The following is a 17,487-nucleotide window of genomic DNA, read 5'->3' as shown; positions in this document are numbered from 1 at the left end:
AACCAATCATTGCAACATTTCGCCTACGTCTCTTGCTGAAACAAGCCGGGAACGGAGACACAATGTTTCACCACACCCAGCAGCCGTCAAATGCCAAGTTGATTGGATGAAGCACAAAGCCGCCTCACTCCACACGTCTTATCCAACCCACCTCAGCTTCTAGATCATGAACATATGAGGACTGCTGCGAGCTCGACTAAGCTCGACTAAGCTCGTAGCAGTCATGAGATCGTCCTGTTATGCCTGCGGGGTGATTGCTTTGTTTCTCAGGGGCAACATTGCCAGTAATGCCCAACACGAGTAAGTCATAATGCCAGGCAAGTATAGGTCCAGATCAATTATGCCCTTGTTTCTTGTTTTCCCCAGTCTCTCCCTCGCTTGCCAGTTCTTTGTTTGCCGGTTTTCGTTCGGTTACGAAGGCTTGCTCTTTGTCCATTCCTTGTCAGCTTATATATAGTTTGCTCTGCTAGTCGGAGCCACTTTGAAGCACTCTCGCGTATCTACCTGTCAGCACCAAGGATAGCAACGCGCTCACGCAGGCGAAGCAAACCGTGGATTATAAGCAGCTCGGATCTCTCATCCTTGGCACAACACACAAACGGCTAGACAAACACAAACACCTTCGATTCATTCCACATATATTCAAGCAGCAGATCACTGGTTTTCGGGTCATTTGTTACGATCTATTCACTCGCTACATCCATCCAAGTCTCACTGGGCGAAAATTTGACAAGTCGAAGACCAACATCCACACCAGCCGACTATATTTATCTCCAAAATGCAGTTCTCCATCACCATCCTCTCCATCATGGCCGGCCTTGCGGTTGCCGCCCCGCTCCAACAGCGAGAAACCGCAGCAGCAATCGTCCAGAAAATTGCCCCGGACTCGGTAACATGCTCTGACACGAAGGAGTGCCGGACGGCTTCGCAAGCAGCGCCCTTCCTCATCAACGCTATGCAGAAATACGGTGTCACCAGCCCCGGTGAAATCGCCGGTGTACTGGCTCTGATGGCCTTCGAGAGCGACAGCTTCAAGTACAAGCACAACATCTCGCCTGGGCGTCCCGGGCAAGGCACAGCAAATATGCAGATGATCGATTACAACATCAAGTACGCTAGTTCCATTCCCGAGCTGGTGGATGAGGTCTCGGCCTTGGGAGATATCTCTACCGACGACCAAAAGAACAAACTTCTTGCCCTCGTTACACCGGATAAGTACAACTTCGGCAGCGGGCCGTGGTTCCTGACGACGCAGTGCGCGAGCATTCGCACTCAGCTTCAGGCCGGAACCGATGCTGGCTTCGCCGCGTACATGGGTTGTGTGGGGGTCACCGTCACGGAGGACAGGAACGCATTTTGGTCGCGAGCCAAGGCGGCGTTTGGCCTCTAGGTGTAGGTGCCGTGGGGTCCTCGAACGGGCTGGAGTTTGGTGAAGGGGTTTTTTTCCATCGAAAAAATGACAGGACTCACATACGAGTATGATTCCTCGCCTCGACGTTGACTCTATTCATGTACATAGATAGCTATAGTAAATTTCCGAAGCGCATGCAAACTGCAAGAGTACAGCATGCCACAAATGTTTCGTAATGTCGTGACTAAGACACTGAATCACCCTCCCGCTCTAATAACCGTACAAGCAACATGTCCATAGCTTCCGGCAAATCTGACCGAATAAGACATTCCCATTCATTCATGCGCACATCAACCCTAGCAACCAACTCTATCACTCATGATGAGTCGTCCCTTACACCACTCAAGCTTCTTGTGAAGTTGTCACCAGGTGCGAAGATCTTAAAGCGTACCATCCTCCGCAACAAGACCCCATGCTCAGGCATATCAATATCGCGCTCTACGCTAAAGGGTAGTTTCGCACTCTCGGCTGGGCGCCGCACGCGGTACTTGCCAGCAGAGCACCCGAGCCATCATCCCTAGCTCCATCGATATGGCCTTAGAGAAGCCCCTGAAAGTGACTCGTTTGCAATCCCGGTAGTCTTCGCCAGTACATGTCCTGGAGCACTACAAGGAGGTCGTACTCGGCAGGGAGATGGATAGTGCCTTTCTGCTGGTACCGGGAAGGACTGCCGTGGATGATGTGTTGCTGTCGGTTGTAGACCTCGAGTGGGAATGTGTAGAAGGCAATGGCACGCTCGCGGCTCTCTTTATTGATGGCTAGCAGGGCGGAGACCAGGCTTCGGGTTGGGAAGATGCGCAATTAATTCATGTTGATAGCTGCTGACGTAGTTATCCTTGACGGGTTTGGTCTGAAATAGTTCAGGATGGGAGGGATGCAAGGAGTGGACCAGAGGTCCAACAAAGCTGCTTCTCGTATTTTTTTTCATCTCTGCCCTGAAGCCTGGGTGCTATGTACCGAGGCCGGTGTGATGTCGTCGCACAAGTGTGCATCTGAGGATAAGGCGAGGACTCTCCGTCCGGTTTTCTTATTAAATCTCGTGAATGAGAGTCCTTGAAATAGGAGAGCACAAGGTAAGTAATCGCATGGAATAGCTGATTGATTAATTACCTGGTCCTAAGGTTGATAAAATTCAACAATAGAAGATATCCATCGGTTTCTCATTCCTTATTGCTTGCCCTCGTCCTTTACCACATCACGCCCGACCCAATTATCCCCCTTTCCCTCTGAGTATCTGAGATCGATTCCATGTTCAATTATGTTCGGGGACTTTCTGAAGATTTAGAATTTATATCTTTGATTTACTTTATGTCTTGCGTAACCTACATGAGTGTAGCGCTTCCAACTCTCCCCACTCAAGTATGTGTTTATGAACAACAACGAACTCATGCTCAGCGATCAAGCCAGAGCTGCATCCTGCATAACATATGAACTGACAGAAAAGAAACTCGCTAACCCACTTCAACTCTGCCAAGTATCTGAAACCGTCGTGGCCGTCTCACAAACCCCGGGGACGGTATAGGTGTGATTCGGATCATCCTCCCAGCTCACGCTCCCAGAGCCATCCACTTTCACGTACTTGTACTGTATTGCCGTCCCTGGTGAAAAATTAATGGTTTTGGTCCAGAGGGGGTGACTGTCTGTATACTGGGTGGCACTTAAAGCCACGGCGTTGCTCGAATCCCAGTTTCCCAGGGCGGTAATGTTACCGACTCTGTAGAAAGTCAGCTTACGAATTGAGTTGGGGAAATTATAGACTACAACCTGACACCTACAGTTCTATAGTCTCCCCATACGATGTCGAGGCAAGTTCTTCGAATGTAACAGCTACTGCTGTCGAGGTTGCGCATGCTGTTCCCGCTATCAAACGTCAGTTAATTTTGATCTCAGTACCATCACGGTCCCCTATGCGTCACTGCGCATGAAGGATGTATGACTTACTAGTAGATGTGCGAGTGGTAGTTTCCATCGTTGTCGTCTGCGTTGGCCCCGTTGTAGTCGTTCCTGGGTCTAGCAAGCAGGGAGTCAGCAACCGAAACTTATATGATCGGCACATTTATCAATTACTCACCAGTGACGGTATCGCATATTTTACTGCCGTCAAGTTTCGCACTCAGGTAGAAGATCTTCGCCGTGGAGCCCATTTGAAAATTTAGATCGCCACTTGAATCCGTGGTGTAAGCGGCACAACTCATGACTTCGACGAGCGACTGACTAGCAGTGAAGCCGGTGGCACTCGCAGAGAGACTGACGGTGTAGCTACTGCCGCTGGCACCGATGTTCGTGAACACGGATACCACCTGAGAGCCAGTGGAGCCCTTGCGCAGGACGATGGTATGCGAGTCGGAGTATATGGGGTCCGCCTGGTAAGTGGTGTAGCTGTTGTCTTTGGCAATCGCCTGCGCTCGCATACTATTCACTTTGGTGATCCAGATATATAGTTCTGCGGTCTTGCTATACCCAGACGTCCACAACGCCTCACGATTTGCGGGGATTTCGCCACCTGAGAAGTGCTGCTCCTGGCCTTGGTAGATGATCGGGATGCCATCCATAAGCATGGTAAAAGCGATCGCCTGTGGTCACTCATCAGTATTGTTGCGACGGTGTTTCAGGAACAGGATTCTTACGTTCTTGGCCAAGGCCTGAAAAAAATTTCGTTAGTAGTGGTATGTTGGGAGGACTCTGGAGAAACTCATCATGTCATTTGTCCAATGCGGGAACCGCACCTGGTCGTGATTCTCTAGAAATGACCCGAGAGTGCTGGTTTTTACTATCTCGGAGTCAGTCGGAAACAATACAGGACAATCTTGCTCCCGACTTACTTGAGGCTTTTATATCGTTGATTCCGTCGACAAGCTCAGTCATTGTGGCAGAAGTCGACTGAAAAGCACGCGTGATCCAATAGTAGCTATGCACGTATTATAAAGGGGGTACTTGGATGGAGAGAAGAGGGGCTTACGCTGGATAGTTCAGGACCCCGCTCGTATAATTCAACCACGGATAGATGTTGTTGGGATTGCCTTCGTAAACCTATTAATTGCTCTGGTCAGTCCCATAGAACCAATGAGCCCCAGGTGTAGGGCATAGTTACCTCTCCCAGATTGAACACGCCCGAAGCACCCTCAAAGTCCGGGAAGAAGTCGTATTCAATGTGTTTCATACTGTCAATGCGGAGTCCGTCGGCGTAATATTTGGATACTATTTTCTTAATCCAGTCATTCCAAATATCCCGCACAGCGTCATCCTCGGTCCGTAGATCCGGCAGACTGACGATGTTGTCGCCTTGCCAGCAATTGCGCACCGAGTTCTCGTCACTGTAGTTGATGGCACAATAAGGGTGGAAGTACGACGAGGATGAAAAGGGGTTGAAGATGGAATAGTCGACGCAGGTACTGCAGCCATTATAACCCAAGTGATTGGTGACGATATCGAGCATGAGGTACTATTAAATTATGAGTATTTTTATGACATGTGTAAATGCATATACTTACCATTCCCCGTTTGTGTAAAGCCGAAGAAAGGTCAACCAGGTCTTGTTCTGTTCCAAAATTGGAGTTCAGAGACCAGATGTCTTGCGCCCAGTAGCCATGCTCGAAGCAATACTTAGCAGTTATTTCAAAAAGGGAATCTGGTCACGTAAGGAGAGTTCCATGTCATATCTAGCAGGCAACCACCCTGTTTAAGTCATGTCGCCTTTGAGAAGGAGCAGGAAAGGCAAGTAAAACGCTGTATTTACTTACATAGGCATACCTTCAATGGTTTTTCGTCAGTACAGAACCGTTTGGTTTCGTTCAAGCTTTGTAAACGATTATAGACTTACCCGTAACCAGTGTCTCCTTCTATGTTCTTTACGATAGGCGAAATCCATACCTATTATCTGTCAACATATTTTCTCAAGGAAGTTCGAATGAACGTGCAGCAGTAAACCCCATGCTTTGGATGTAATCCAAGGCATTGGTAATGCCCTTCCATGTCCCGCCGCAATATGTCGTTGTTTCACATGAGGCAGTCGTGGAACCGTCGGTCCGTGCAAAGCGATCAGTGACGACCTGATAGATGGACTGCTGTTGCCACTCTGCTGTGCTCAGAGCATGACAGGTGGCCGCACACAAGGCTGGTAATAATTGGCCAAGTTTCATGATCTTGGTATAGAGACAACGTAACACAAGTGAAATCTTTTGGGAGACGAGCTAGCACCAAACCGAACTCGAGAATCTCGACTGCGAGGACGAAACCACTTTGTCCGATGTGCTGCTTTTATATTTGCGTCAGCATGACACAGAGCAGATTTTCATCTGCTAGAGACTGCTGCCAAGTTACCAACAGACAATTACATGTAGCAGGTATTGCAAACACAAAGAAAGCAAGCAAAACATTTCCTTTCACGGCACGCCCAAACGTCCCCTCCAATGAGATCCCAAATGGCACATGTGCCCGAAGAAAAGGAAGCACCCGTGCCACATGACGAATTTCGGACGGAATAAAGACTTATGGTCATGACTCGGCCGTTGGCGGTTCGGACGAAGAACCAGGAAGTCGGAATATAGAGGCGGAGTTTAGGGTTCCCCCCCTCGACGCCTCCCAACCCGCAAGCAGCTGTTGGATGTTGGTGTTAGTGTACGGTGCAGGGGGGGGCGCCGCAAGAAGCCATACTTCGGGCCTACATCCCACTTCTAATGCTGTGATTCTGCGCAGAGGCACAAGAAGACGGAAATTTGAACAATTGCCGTGTCCTTTCCCCGTGGTCAGTTGCCTTTACCCCATACCCCACAGTATCCCCGCCTCGCAGCATCAACGGCTGGATTGCCAGGAAGGGACTGGTGGGAATGTTTTACTTAACAGGCAGAAGGACCGAATCAATGCCGCATCATAAAATGCCGTCGGCCCTATGCGTTTTGGTGTCGGTCCGCATCGTTGTGATGGCACATGCGATTGTCCTATAGCATGTGGCCGAAGGTTGTCAATTGCCAGACGACATGGTCGAGTGAGCAACGATAGATCGGTTTCGCGGATCACTACTGGTTGAGAAATGAACATGAGACTATATCCAGTAGGACTAAAGGTCTCTCGACTCCGACAGATTGGGAATTAGTTCCAAACGTAAGGCAACTGGCAATGCGCAGGCGTCGGAGGTGATCAGAAGCCATCACAAGCGACGCCTGGAGATGCAACGCATGCGCGTGTTTGTTGTACACGGAGAACTGGTTTCATGAAAGGACCAGTCGAGTGGGTTGTCGCAAATTATGAGCCAGGCGGCATTTGTGCTGAGTCCGCAAGCTCGGCCATGCTACCAACTCAGAGCGTCGGTCTCCAACATAGTCGACATCGAGCAGCATGTGCTGACAGTTTGACAAGACACTAGGAAGCCTGTATCAACTCGCCTTTTCTGTTGTAACATTGAGCTCCATGCGATCATTCAACTCCCCGCGGCATTGGCTCAGATAAATAGCTTGCACGTCTCTTCCGCTGGCTCAAAGTAGCCGGGAAAGGGCTGATTGAGACATGGTTTGGAAATCAGGCATTGGAAGGTCAACATGAATTGGTGTCGGTGTCGGTTGTCAAGAGAACGGCCATGTGGCAGCTTATTCGTCCCGGCCCAGCTGGAAGACTCACAATAATATGCCAGCTTCACGTAGTTTCAACGCACTGCGCGTCCTTTCCATCCAATGCCACCCGCCTAGTAGCAGTAAGGACATATCGATTTTGCACTGGAAGGGCAAGTACCGTGGCTATTTTAGCTACTGAGCTCTGGTGATAGTGATCGGCACCCCTGAGTTATTCTGTGAACCTGAAGGTAGGTATTCCTGGCGTTGAGACTGCAAAAGTCGAAGGCCAGTTAGCTCGTCCCAAAGGGTCCCCATGATCCAGAAGCCATGAAAGTAATTCCTGAATACAAAGCCGACAATTCGCAGCTTCGGACGTGGCCGTCGAGATTCTGGATCATATCCTTGGATATATCGGCACACTAGATTCATTCCTCGCCCTCCGGCTCACCTGCAAAAGTCCTAGCAGCTACCCGCTGCGGCTTTTCCGCATGACATTTCCAGGATTACACACTCGCCTCACGGGCCACACATTTTCTCCCTTTCCTTCATCACTCACACGTTTAATCCCAACTGTAGCCCGCGCGGCGTCGTCGGCGGCTGCAACCATCATGCATCTAGGGTGTACAAGACCGGCCTTCTATAGCATCCAGCAACTCAGTCCGCACAGGCGAGTCAAAGCACAAGCTGCGTTTCCATACGTCCAGCTGGCCATGAATCGGTACCAAGGAGGCTCAGAGCACGGGTTACTCCTCGAAGCGCTGGAAGAAGTGAATCGCCAAGTTATCTGAGATTAGCACGGCAACAGCTTGGGCTTGATCACCCACACATGGACGGGGCAAACCATTCAAGAGAAGCTTCCTCTGAAAACGATAAATGGGTTTCACCAACCGTTCGGCGATGATGTGCGACTGCGCCGGAGAATCCATCAACAGACTTGACGAGTCTGCGACACATCTCTATTAACAGAAGCTCGCTGTGTTCGACGCCCTTCCATTTCTCTAACCGGCCTGGCAGCGGCTATCATGAACGCGACAAAGTCCCCGGCGGCTGCGCTTTCTGCTTAACTGACTACAAAATCAGCACTCACCGAGATGGACAGGTTGGTGACGTGATCATCACCGTCACTGTCTACCGTCAGCTCGGGATTGGCCTGATGCCTTTTGATTGGAAGAGGCAGACCTTCATGCGGAGCCTGCAACAGCAGAGCTCATCAGTTAAGGTCGATTCGGACGGTCGGAGATGCTAAGCAGAAATGACAATTCCCAAGAACGAGTTCCAAATTTTTTTTGAATAGATCGCGAATACGTCAGTTCTCTAGCGAACTTACTTCGGCAGGGGATTCCGACATACTTGCTGATATCTTGTTTGAGATGTAGTTATGGATCCAGAACTGTCCCTATACATGTTGATGCACGACATCTGTTTTTAGCCCAGCTGGAGTCACCGCCGTTCCAAAGCGCAGTCGGGCTATGTCAACTTGAGGCCGTCACGGAATTGGGACATCACGTCAGCTTTATCTCGACTGCAAGTCTGTGGAGAGAAGTGATTATATTTTCCGCGTTATGTCATCAGTGGAATGATATCGTGCAAACTGTGACGTACCATGTTGCATATCTGCCATCTCACAGGCAGCTTTGATCAAGACATGACACTCAACTACTCATCATACCTATCATTATTTGGGTATCCATATCCGTGTCCAACCCCAGCTGAACTGCCAACGTCCTAAGTTGATCTCTCGGTGCTAGGCGTGTTCATATTTACGAACGAGAAGCTGTTATTTGTAGAATCTCCTTCAGACTGCTGCTCAGAATTGCCGTTACAGGGGAAAAACCCGAAAGATACCTGATCTGGCCCCCAATTGGCGTTTTGCGTAAAATTCTCGAACGCCGTCTGAAGGGTCGTTAGTTTAACTAAGCACAAGTATGGCATTTCTCCTGAGACCTACCCAGTCGAAGTTTTGGTCCAAAGCCATGTCTCCAGAACCCAAGTTTGTGAACATCGAGAAAGGGGACGCGGCATTATTGATACCTGGCATAACGTCGCCCGAGAAATCAGGTGTGAGTCCCGTGCCAGTTGGCACGTCGAGTGGAGGGTAGACGCCGCCACCGGGAGAGAAGTTGGGAGTCAGGCCACTAGACAGATGTGAGAGAGTCATAGCAGCGGAGTGTTCGGGTTGAAGATCGACCGACCCAAAGCCGCTGAATTGGTTGTCTTGTTTTAGAGGGTCAACAGGAAGGTATGTCCCCGGGACCGGATTCTTGATCTTGTCGAGCATGATATCAAGAATATTGGCTGCTTTATAAGCCTCAACAGAGTCTTGCGACATTGATTTCCAGATATCCCTTACACTATCAAGAGCACTGATCATCTCCGTTCGTTGTTCGGGTGTCCAGAAATACATCGTTTGCGAGTCTTGACGTACGCCGGATGCCGCAGCAGTATTGTCGTGGTGGAGGTCAAGGAGGACCAACATTGTGGGCAGCAATGACTCCCGCGCTGTCGATTGAACGTACCATTTCATAGCGCGCAGCCTGCCGGTTGGTTGACATTCCCGGTGAATGATTATCAGGTTGCTCAGGGTTTCCAATGCGGCTTCAACAGCACTACGACGAGAATGGGCGTATCGAGGATTTAGTCTGGCGCGGATGACATGTTTCCTGTGCAGCATGCACATGATTTTCTGGAACAAGATATTGATGTTGAACCTCGCAATGATGAGTGTTGCGGGATCATGAGAGCCCTCCAGCGGCTGTATTTTCAAGTGCGGCGCAAGTTCGTCCATGATTTCCCGCAGCTTTCTGTCGTGGCTGAGGATCTCGTCGTATGTCACTTGCTTCCCAACGCGGGTTACGGCTTGTAGAATGTTGCCGAATTCGATACTTAACGTGGCCTTACCAATCATGTATGCCATCGGAGTGGGCTCTGTAATCGGCCGCGAAGGGGGAAGAACCTTGGTGTCCGGGCCGAATTCTTCGTCAAAAATATTGTGTGGTAGCTTAGTGTCAGTATTGTGTTCGTAAATCATTGTTGGCAGCGAGACCTGGACGTATTTAGTTCAATCGTAAGATACAAACCGGGGCGAAATATCTACCTGATATGAGAACATGATATCAGACATGCGAATCAATGCCCAAGTTCTGCGTCTCATCTCCTGATATCACCAGTAATTTAGCGTCAGGTTAACTTAGTGGAAAGCTCTAGATGACCTACTCCCTGGAATGGTGATATCGACGGAAACCATTCCGCATCTCGATGGTATCCCATTCGGAAAGCGATTCTTGTGATCAGGCTCGTGATAAGCCAGAGCCCTAGGTCGGCATCCCACCTCGAAGACCACTTCATGTTGAAGAAAAAGTTAGCGATTTCCCAAAATCAAGCCTTGAGCACTGAAGTCACCGAATCTGCAACGTGACCGGATTTGCACTCTCAGCTCCGTGACAATGCAAAGCAGGACGCCATTTGCCACTACATACCTCACCAAACAAGTAGAGGACCATGGTCTCCACCGTGTACTCGACTGGCTTGGTATAATCGGCTACTACCAAGCACTGGACTGTTCGCAGGCGATACTCGGCGGCAAGTTCTATCGAACGACCTTTCCACTCAGGGGGCTCATCGCCAACTTTATGGTAACTAAGCATGGCAAGGGTGAGCATCGCATACACCAAACCTACCCACATTATGGGTGACTTGGCCGGGTCTTTCCAATGGTCCTGCAATTGCTGCTGAAACATTGGCCCGTGAATTATGCTTACAGCTGTATCGAGAGAATTAAAGTACCGCGTGACAAGCGTTGTGATGGCAGTCTTTGCTGGTAGCTCGGCTCGAAGCTCAGTCTCTGTCGCCGGCGGGGCCGAGAGCAGGAATATGGGAGAATCGCGCATGATTGCAGGTTTGGAGGACATGACCCGCTCGTAGCTCTTCTCCATCTCTTTCTTGTGCGAGGAGTAGAAGTTTTTGACCTCTGAGATGTCGGATAGTAGGGTGTGCCAATGTTCCTGCCCGATATACATCGACTTCCCCTTGTCGGCATCGACTTTCAACACCCCAAGCGATGTGGCCAAGCCATCATCAACGTCGCTGTCGCCTTCTGCCTCGTCTCTCATTGCTACTTCATCTTCTTCATCTATTCTCTGGTCGCTGCTGTTGGTAGTAGACGGAGCAACAGGTTCGGCGCTCGCAGTCGCAGCCGTAGCTGCGGATGATGGATCGATATTGGCACCGCCATGCATAAGAGTAAGAACTAAACCTTCGAGTCGGTCAATACGGTTCTGCATATCATCTGGACTCGTATTTAATCCTGCACTACTTTGATTCTTCCTCCGGCTTGATGGAGTGGCGTAAACGCATGCCTCTGTGTCACCGCGTTTTACGCAATTTTCACAGCTCGGAGATCCTCTGTTGCATTTCAACCTGTGAATTTGGTCAGACACCGTTGTTTGTCGCTGGGTCTACCCACAACTAAGCATAGAAACTAGCCGGTTGTGATAGGGCTGCTCGTACTCACTTTCTAGTCCGGCATGGGTAGCAGCTGAGCGGTACCCTGTTTCTCCGTCTCACCACACGAAACTGTTCCTCGGGGCTGTGACCCGAAGAGGAGGTGGCAACAGAGGGAGGGGTGGGCGTCATTTTTAACTCAAATCGCAGTCTGTCAAAGTGTTGAGGAACCGGATACAAGAAGCATGTGCACGCTCTGATTTCCCTGGCTCCCAACGGACCTAGCAACGTTGCTGATGATATAAGAGGATAGTAGCCACTCGAGGAAGGGACCGCTCGGTAATCCCCTAGGCGTTTCCTCACCCAGTGAACGATCCCAGGGATACGCCAACGAGGAAGAACAGCCTCGATTTGAAAATATCCTATGGGACGAGGAACGTCCTAGGTAAGCGTTGATCAATACTCCTGCGGACTTAGAGAGCTTCGTGCAGGAAGCGGACAAGGTTGCCCAAAGCCAAATGTTCGAACACCTTCTACCGTGCTAACCTGGATTAGGCCTAACAGTTTCGGTCTACAGATACGTTGTTCCACGCCGCAGTGACCGCAGTTCCTCCAAGTATAGAGGTTGTAGATGTCGGTACCTGACAGTTGGAGTTCGGATTTTGTGATGCGCGATGTGCTGTGGACGTCGCAAATGATGTTGCAGTAGTGTTCGGTTCGAAGCTGTCTTCGGTATACTGTCGTTTGAGTCCAGGAAGCGCCCGTCGTTGCATTCGCGTGGCGGTCCTAGTGGCTTGATCCGAGCGGCTGCGGTGCCTGTTTGTGGTCTATTTCGAGATCGCAAATTAACCCGTTGTCACAAACGGCCTCGAAGAAGAATGGGCACGGCTGGTGACAAGCTGCGCAATATGACGGAGGGACCGGGCTAGTCGAGGGTCTGGCAACTATCGCGATATCCGTGGTACGTACGTGGATCCAGGGTGTCTGCCAACATTTTGGTTAGCTCCGTTGAAGTTTTGATTGGCATTGCTCGGAGTCCAGGATGGCGAAGTGTATGTACTTACTAATTCAACCGTCAGGTCTCGGCAAGGCGAAAGTAATAGTATCGAAAGTGGTCGCAGATGTTGAAAGTGCAACAATAAGTCGGGAGACTTTGTTTTATCTCGGTGCCTAGATCTAGAACGGTGTTTGCGCCAAGTGCAGCTAGAGTGGCCAAAGGGATAGAACGGAGGAAAAAAGTTGGTTATGTAGCAAGAAGCGAATTTGCAAATTGGATATAACGTCTTCGAGCTGGACGAGAATCAGACGGGACTTTTGCGACGAAGGCACAGCAAAAAGAGGGCAGGCACAAGGCTAGAGATAGAGTTGTCGTGATCCGCGATGTTCCAAATTTGGGAGTAGCCCCTCCCTCCAGCTACACTGGAGCACTAGCGCTATGTATTTATGGACTTCTCCAGGTTAAGAAAGCTCCGCAATCAGCCTTGAATCGTCAGGGTCAAGCGTTCGTCTTCTACAAAGCACGTATATATTTTCAAGTCTAAATATGCATAAATTAGGTGCTTGTCAATGTGTGCTTGGTTGTATGACAGTAGGGACTAGTACCGATCTATCAACAACTGTACTCCCATCACGAAAATGCATCCTTCGCCAACACTTACCACCGCTCGTTTCGATGGGCACTTCACGAACTAGCGCTAGCCCCTTCTTACCTGCATGCTCAACATGACATTTCTTGTCATGACGCAATGTTTTGAGCCTGGAAGGCCCAGATCCAATACAAGCCAGTCAGCCAGCCAACCAACGCTGTCTTGCGGTGGGCATCTGATTGTCCCAAGCGACCTTCTCCACTGTCCTCCGTATGCAAGGCTTTGAGAGTCACGGCCGCCATCAGTGTCGATCCGTCTGGCACATGCTAAGCTAGACTTGTGCGCCCGCTTTGTCAGCGTCGAGTCCATCTTCAAAGTAGTTCAATATGCAGATGGTGCCCGATGTGTTCTTGCATGCTAGGCAAGCCTCAATTTAAGCCGACTCCGTAATCGTAGATACTATGGACAGAATGCCAGCGCTATCGCCGTGAGTCCCAACGTCACAAATTCCAGCCTCTACCGGAATAAGGTCTTCCCTTTTCGCCAGTGACCAAATTAATCAATCCAAGTATCAGGTATTATTCTCGTCGTCATTTAAAGTGGAAATGTGCTGTAGTGTGTCCATGGGACTGAGCAACCCCTGACTAATAAACTCGAATCCCATTCTCATATTCTCCCTGCCATGTCTTAAAGTACACCATGCCCATGGGAAACACCAATCTGATAGTCTTTAAAACAATTTGATTTTTATGGAATACCTTTGCACTTGAGAGAAGTATGCCATTCGGTCATGTTCACTCGGAACTTGTCGTTCGTCATAGTAACCTCCAAAAGGGGTGCCAAAACTCACAACAACTATTTTCCAGTGCAGGGCTACTCATTTATGTAAATATCCACGACATTGAAAGAGGCCGTCTATCGCTTAACTAACCGTTAAGGTCTCAAACTTCAGCCTTACATACTAGAGAGCCGAAACTATGGTAGATCCTCTGCCGTAAGGAACGGCAGCTGTTCCAGGCCAAGGCCTGTTGTGGATTAAGCTACCGTCGGCGCTGATCCCGCATTAATGGGTCTGAATGCCGCTATGAAACGCTGCAACCAATGATACTTCGTTTATTGGCCAGGTAACTCTTTTTCTCGAGTTGTGCATTTTTAGCGCAAGCTTTCCAGTTGTGACCTATTAAGTGATGATGTTGTCAATGGTGTGACACTACGTCCACCCACCCACCTAAAACAGTCAGACAGGGAAGGATCTTGTGCAACTTGACTTCAGTCCCAAAATCTTTCGCGTTCACCCCCGTCCCTCAGACACTTACTTAGGTTGGTATCAATTTCACCTCGGACGCGTCTCAATACTCACCCTTCCCTATTCATTTCTTGCACACTCATGCAGCAGGCCCCAATGGCGCAATCTAGCTACAGTGCTTTATAAACTCTGCCCTTCGCGACGTCTTTCACATTCGCCACTCTGTCCATCTGTCAATATTGTAATAATATTTCGGTGAGGGATTAAGCTCGGACAGCGTATTCACGTCCAACGCGACCTTTCTTTATTTTCTTTTCTTCCCCTTCTCGTTGTGTATACCAACTACGATGATGCCCTGATATACCAAAATAGCGGTCTGTATATACTCGGGTGGCTTTTCCACATTCCTTGTTTGCGACACGCTGGCCGGCTTGCTTCATCTATCGGGCATATTTCGCAAAATCTGAAGCAATGGCTGCCTACAACCCATTGGGAGGAGCTGTGTCACTGGGCGAAGACTACAACACTGAACTGGAAGAGCTGCACAGCCTAGACAATCTAGATATCAGAGATCCGGAACGCGTTGCAGCGACGGGGACCCAGGAAGCCGAGGCAGGCCAAGATGAGAGTCTACTCCCGGCAGGACAGGGAGGTTTTGAGAAACTGGACGGGAATGAGGGAATCGAGTTTCGAAAGAAAAGACGTTGGTTCTCTTCGGCATTATCCGTCATAATCATATTTGCTATCGTACTCTTCGACGTATGGTTACTCCTGAGGCCGGACTCAAGTGGGACAAGGGGGCCTTCAACCGATAAGCCCTCCCAGTCGGCTGTGGATGATATGGATGCGCTGGTGAACAAGCCCCTGAGAAGGCCGAATGATGACTATGTATTAGATCCGCATTGGGATTTTGGCGCCCCCAGTCAGATCCGTTACTACAATTGGACTATTGTTGATAAGGATGGCAACCCCGACGGTGTTTTCAAGCCCATGATGACGATCGACGGTCAGTTCCCTGGTCCTCTGATAGAGGTCAACGAAGGTGATACCATTGTCGTCGACGTATTGAATCTTGCCACGAACGCTACATCCATCCACTGGCATGGCATATTCCAGAATGGTACCAACTTTATGGATGGTACTTCAGGAGTTACTCAGTGTCCCATTGCTCCTGGTTATTCGTTCCGGTACAACTTCACCTTAACAGGTCAAGCTGGTACATGTAAGTACCATCCCACAATCTCTACAATGTAACCATAACAAATTCTAGTTTTCTAATCTCGTGATATAGATTTCTACCATGGCCATCAAGGAGTGCAGTCTCTCGACGGACTGGTTGGCCCACTCGTAATCCACGATCGGGACGCCGCAAACAATCTCCCTCTTCGCTACGAATCCGATCGGGTGGTGCTGCTGCAAGACTGGTACTACGATCCTGGCAGTGGATTACTGCGCGACTCATTATCTCCGGGAAACGAGGCCGCCCCTGTTCCCAATGCAGCGCTCATTAATGGTTTGAACCAAGTGGATTGTAGTCTTCATCCTGGGCGGCGCTGTGTCAGGGACGGCACTGCTCTACCTGTCCTGAATTTAAATCCGGGTGCCAACCACCGTCTTCGCTTCGCCAACGTTGGAGGATTTGCTTGGTTTCAAGTATCTGTGGACGAGCATTCAAGTTTGCCCATTGTAGAGGTTGACGGTACCACGATCGAGCCAGCCGCAGAATCAGTTATTATACTCTCTCCTGGTCAGCGGTACAGTGTTATTTTGACTGCCAACCAAGCGACACAAAACAACTACTGGCTTCGAGCTAGGATGATAAAGGCATGCTTCGGCGAGCCAAACATGCCGGAGGACGGAGTCGACGAGGCCAAGGCCATCGTCCAATATTCTGCGCCTTCGAAGTTACTGGGTAGCCAGTCTGACACGTCTGGACTCCCAACGACCAACGATACCAACATCAACTACATCAAGACCTGTAAAGACATGACTTCAAGGAGTACATACCGGCCAACTCCACCTCAACCGGCGCCGGAGTACGCAGACCACTCCTGGTACCTCAGAATTAACCTAGCCATTGGCGACTGGAGGTTGCAACGTGGTGTTATCAACCAATCATCTTTCCGCCCCAATCTGCAAGAACCTACCCTCCACCGATTTCTCGATGGCTTTGCATCCTCAAATTTTTCATTCAATGGAGAAGGTATCAATACCGCCGCTTTTGCCCCCTCAGAACTGGTGATCTCAAACAAAGGAGTTGAGACTGTTGACGTTATTCTCCAGAACATGGATGAAGGAAGCCACCCGTTTCATCTACACGGCACACAAATGTGGATTCTCGGCGCCGGTCATGGGTATTTCCCGGGGTATAAGGCCTTGGGACTCAAGCCTCAGGGAATGGGGCTCCTCGACCCGAATAACTCGACCGTTATCGACAACCCCTTGAAGCGGGATACCGCAACGGCGGAAGGGTTCGGGTGGGTGCTGCTCCGCTTCGTAGCCGATAATCCAGGGGTATGGTTATTTCACTGCCATATGATTTGGCATAGTGAAGCCGGGATGGCGATGCAGTTCGCCTCGAGGCTAGAGGACATGAAAAGTTGGGCATTACCGGAAGAAAATAGACGGTTATGCGGTGCTGATCGAGAGGAGTTATACAAGGGCGCACCACCGAGTGACGACATTTTTTTTGGATTCCATAACGATGACAGATGATGTGGCTAAAAGTAGTCTCATGATAACTGGGTTTGGGTGAGTGTTCTGAGTTTGGTATCGGTTACGATATGTTCAGATGCTCTCGGAGGTGAAGATGTCTTGTGCTGTCACTGTAAATGTACATATCCCGTACATATTGCCACATACACCTTGTTTATTACTCATAAGCCGCGAAGGGTGTGTGTAATATTAGGTCAAAACTTGGGATGCAAACTTGGGTTAGCCAAGACTCAGACCATGATTACTTAGGTGGTGAATCAACTGTAATTTGAGCAATAATAGATCAAAGGATCCCGACATGACGATCCTCGCTGCCAAGAACGGCCTGATAATCTGGGGAAGCGGGAGGCGATACCAAGACCTGTGGCATTATTTGTGATTGTTCTTGGCATTCGACGCCATGTCCAAGAACTCAGCCCTACGCGTCGCGTGGAAATTCGACCCTCACGTATATGTTGTTCAGTCGCCTGGATTCAAGGATTCAAGGTCAGGCAATGTGCTGAGTTTACTCTGGAATGCTTGGTCTAGGTTTGACTGTCTGGT

The 17,487-nt window shown here is 49.6% G+C and overlaps 4 protein-coding genes across 4 annotated transcripts; 2 read left to right on the top strand and 2 right to left on the bottom strand.

Moving 5' to 3' along the window:
- Positions 1 to 808: 808 nt before the first annotated feature.
- Positions 809 to 1,390, top strand: BCR38DRAFT_354673 (uncharacterized protein; the record flags this gene model as incomplete). Its single annotated transcript, XM_040856894.1, has 1 exon — positions 809 to 1,390. The coding sequence occupies one exon, from the start codon at positions 809 to 811 to the stop codon at positions 1,388 to 1,390; it is 582 nt and encodes a 193-aa protein (XP_040710798.1).
- A 1,315-nt stretch (positions 1,391 to 2,705) lies between these two features.
- BCR38DRAFT_528028 (glycoside hydrolase family 13 protein) lies at positions 2,706 to 5,754 on the bottom strand. The gene is made up of 13 exons (XM_040865413.1): positions 5,329 to 5,754; positions 5,232 to 5,281; positions 5,152 to 5,161; positions 4,903 to 5,001; positions 4,503 to 4,853; positions 4,371 to 4,441; positions 4,234 to 4,319; positions 4,108 to 4,181; positions 4,039 to 4,053; positions 3,483 to 3,984; positions 3,353 to 3,421; positions 3,187 to 3,271; positions 2,706 to 3,125 (listed from the first exon to the last, which is right to left on the bottom strand). Exons 1-13 carry the CDS (start codon positions 5,548 to 5,550, stop codon positions 2,873 to 2,875), a joined length of 1,887 nt encoding a protein of 628 aa, XP_040710797.1. The 5' UTR covers positions 5,551 to 5,754; the 3' UTR covers positions 2,706 to 2,872.
- A 2,722-nt stretch (positions 5,755 to 8,476) lies between these two features.
- Positions 8,477 to 11,973, bottom strand: BCR38DRAFT_449404 (uncharacterized protein). Its single transcript, XM_040861288.1, has 7 exons — positions 11,954 to 11,973; positions 11,468 to 11,901; positions 10,434 to 11,373; positions 10,171 to 10,296; positions 10,052 to 10,111; positions 8,906 to 10,000; positions 8,477 to 8,850 (listed from the first exon to the last, which is right to left on the bottom strand). The coding sequence occupies exons 2-7, from the start codon at positions 11,587 to 11,589 to the stop codon at positions 8,683 to 8,685; spliced, it is 2,511 nt and encodes an 836-aa protein (XP_040710796.1). The 5' UTR covers positions 11,590 to 11,901; positions 11,954 to 11,973; the 3' UTR covers positions 8,477 to 8,682.
- A 3,096-nt stretch (positions 11,974 to 15,069) lies between these two features.
- BCR38DRAFT_354257 (multicopper oxidase-domain-containing protein) lies at positions 15,070 to 16,944 on the top strand (the record flags this gene model as incomplete). The annotated part of the gene is made up of 2 exons (XM_040856865.1): positions 15,070 to 15,451; positions 15,521 to 16,944. The coding sequence occupies 2 exons, from the start codon at positions 15,070 to 15,072 to the stop codon at positions 16,942 to 16,944; spliced, it is 1,806 nt and encodes a 601-aa protein (XP_040710795.1).
- Between the last annotated feature and the right edge of the window lie 543 nt (positions 16,945 to 17,487).

Source organism: Pseudomassariella vexata (genome assembly GCF_002105095.1).
Source record: "Pseudomassariella vexata strain CBS 129021 chromosome Unknown BCR38scaffold_19, whole genome shotgun sequence".
NCBI lineage: Eukaryota > Fungi > Ascomycota > Sordariomycetes > Amphisphaeriales > Pseudomassariaceae > Pseudomassariella > Pseudomassariella vexata.
This window is presented reverse-complemented; position numbering and strand designations above follow the sequence as displayed.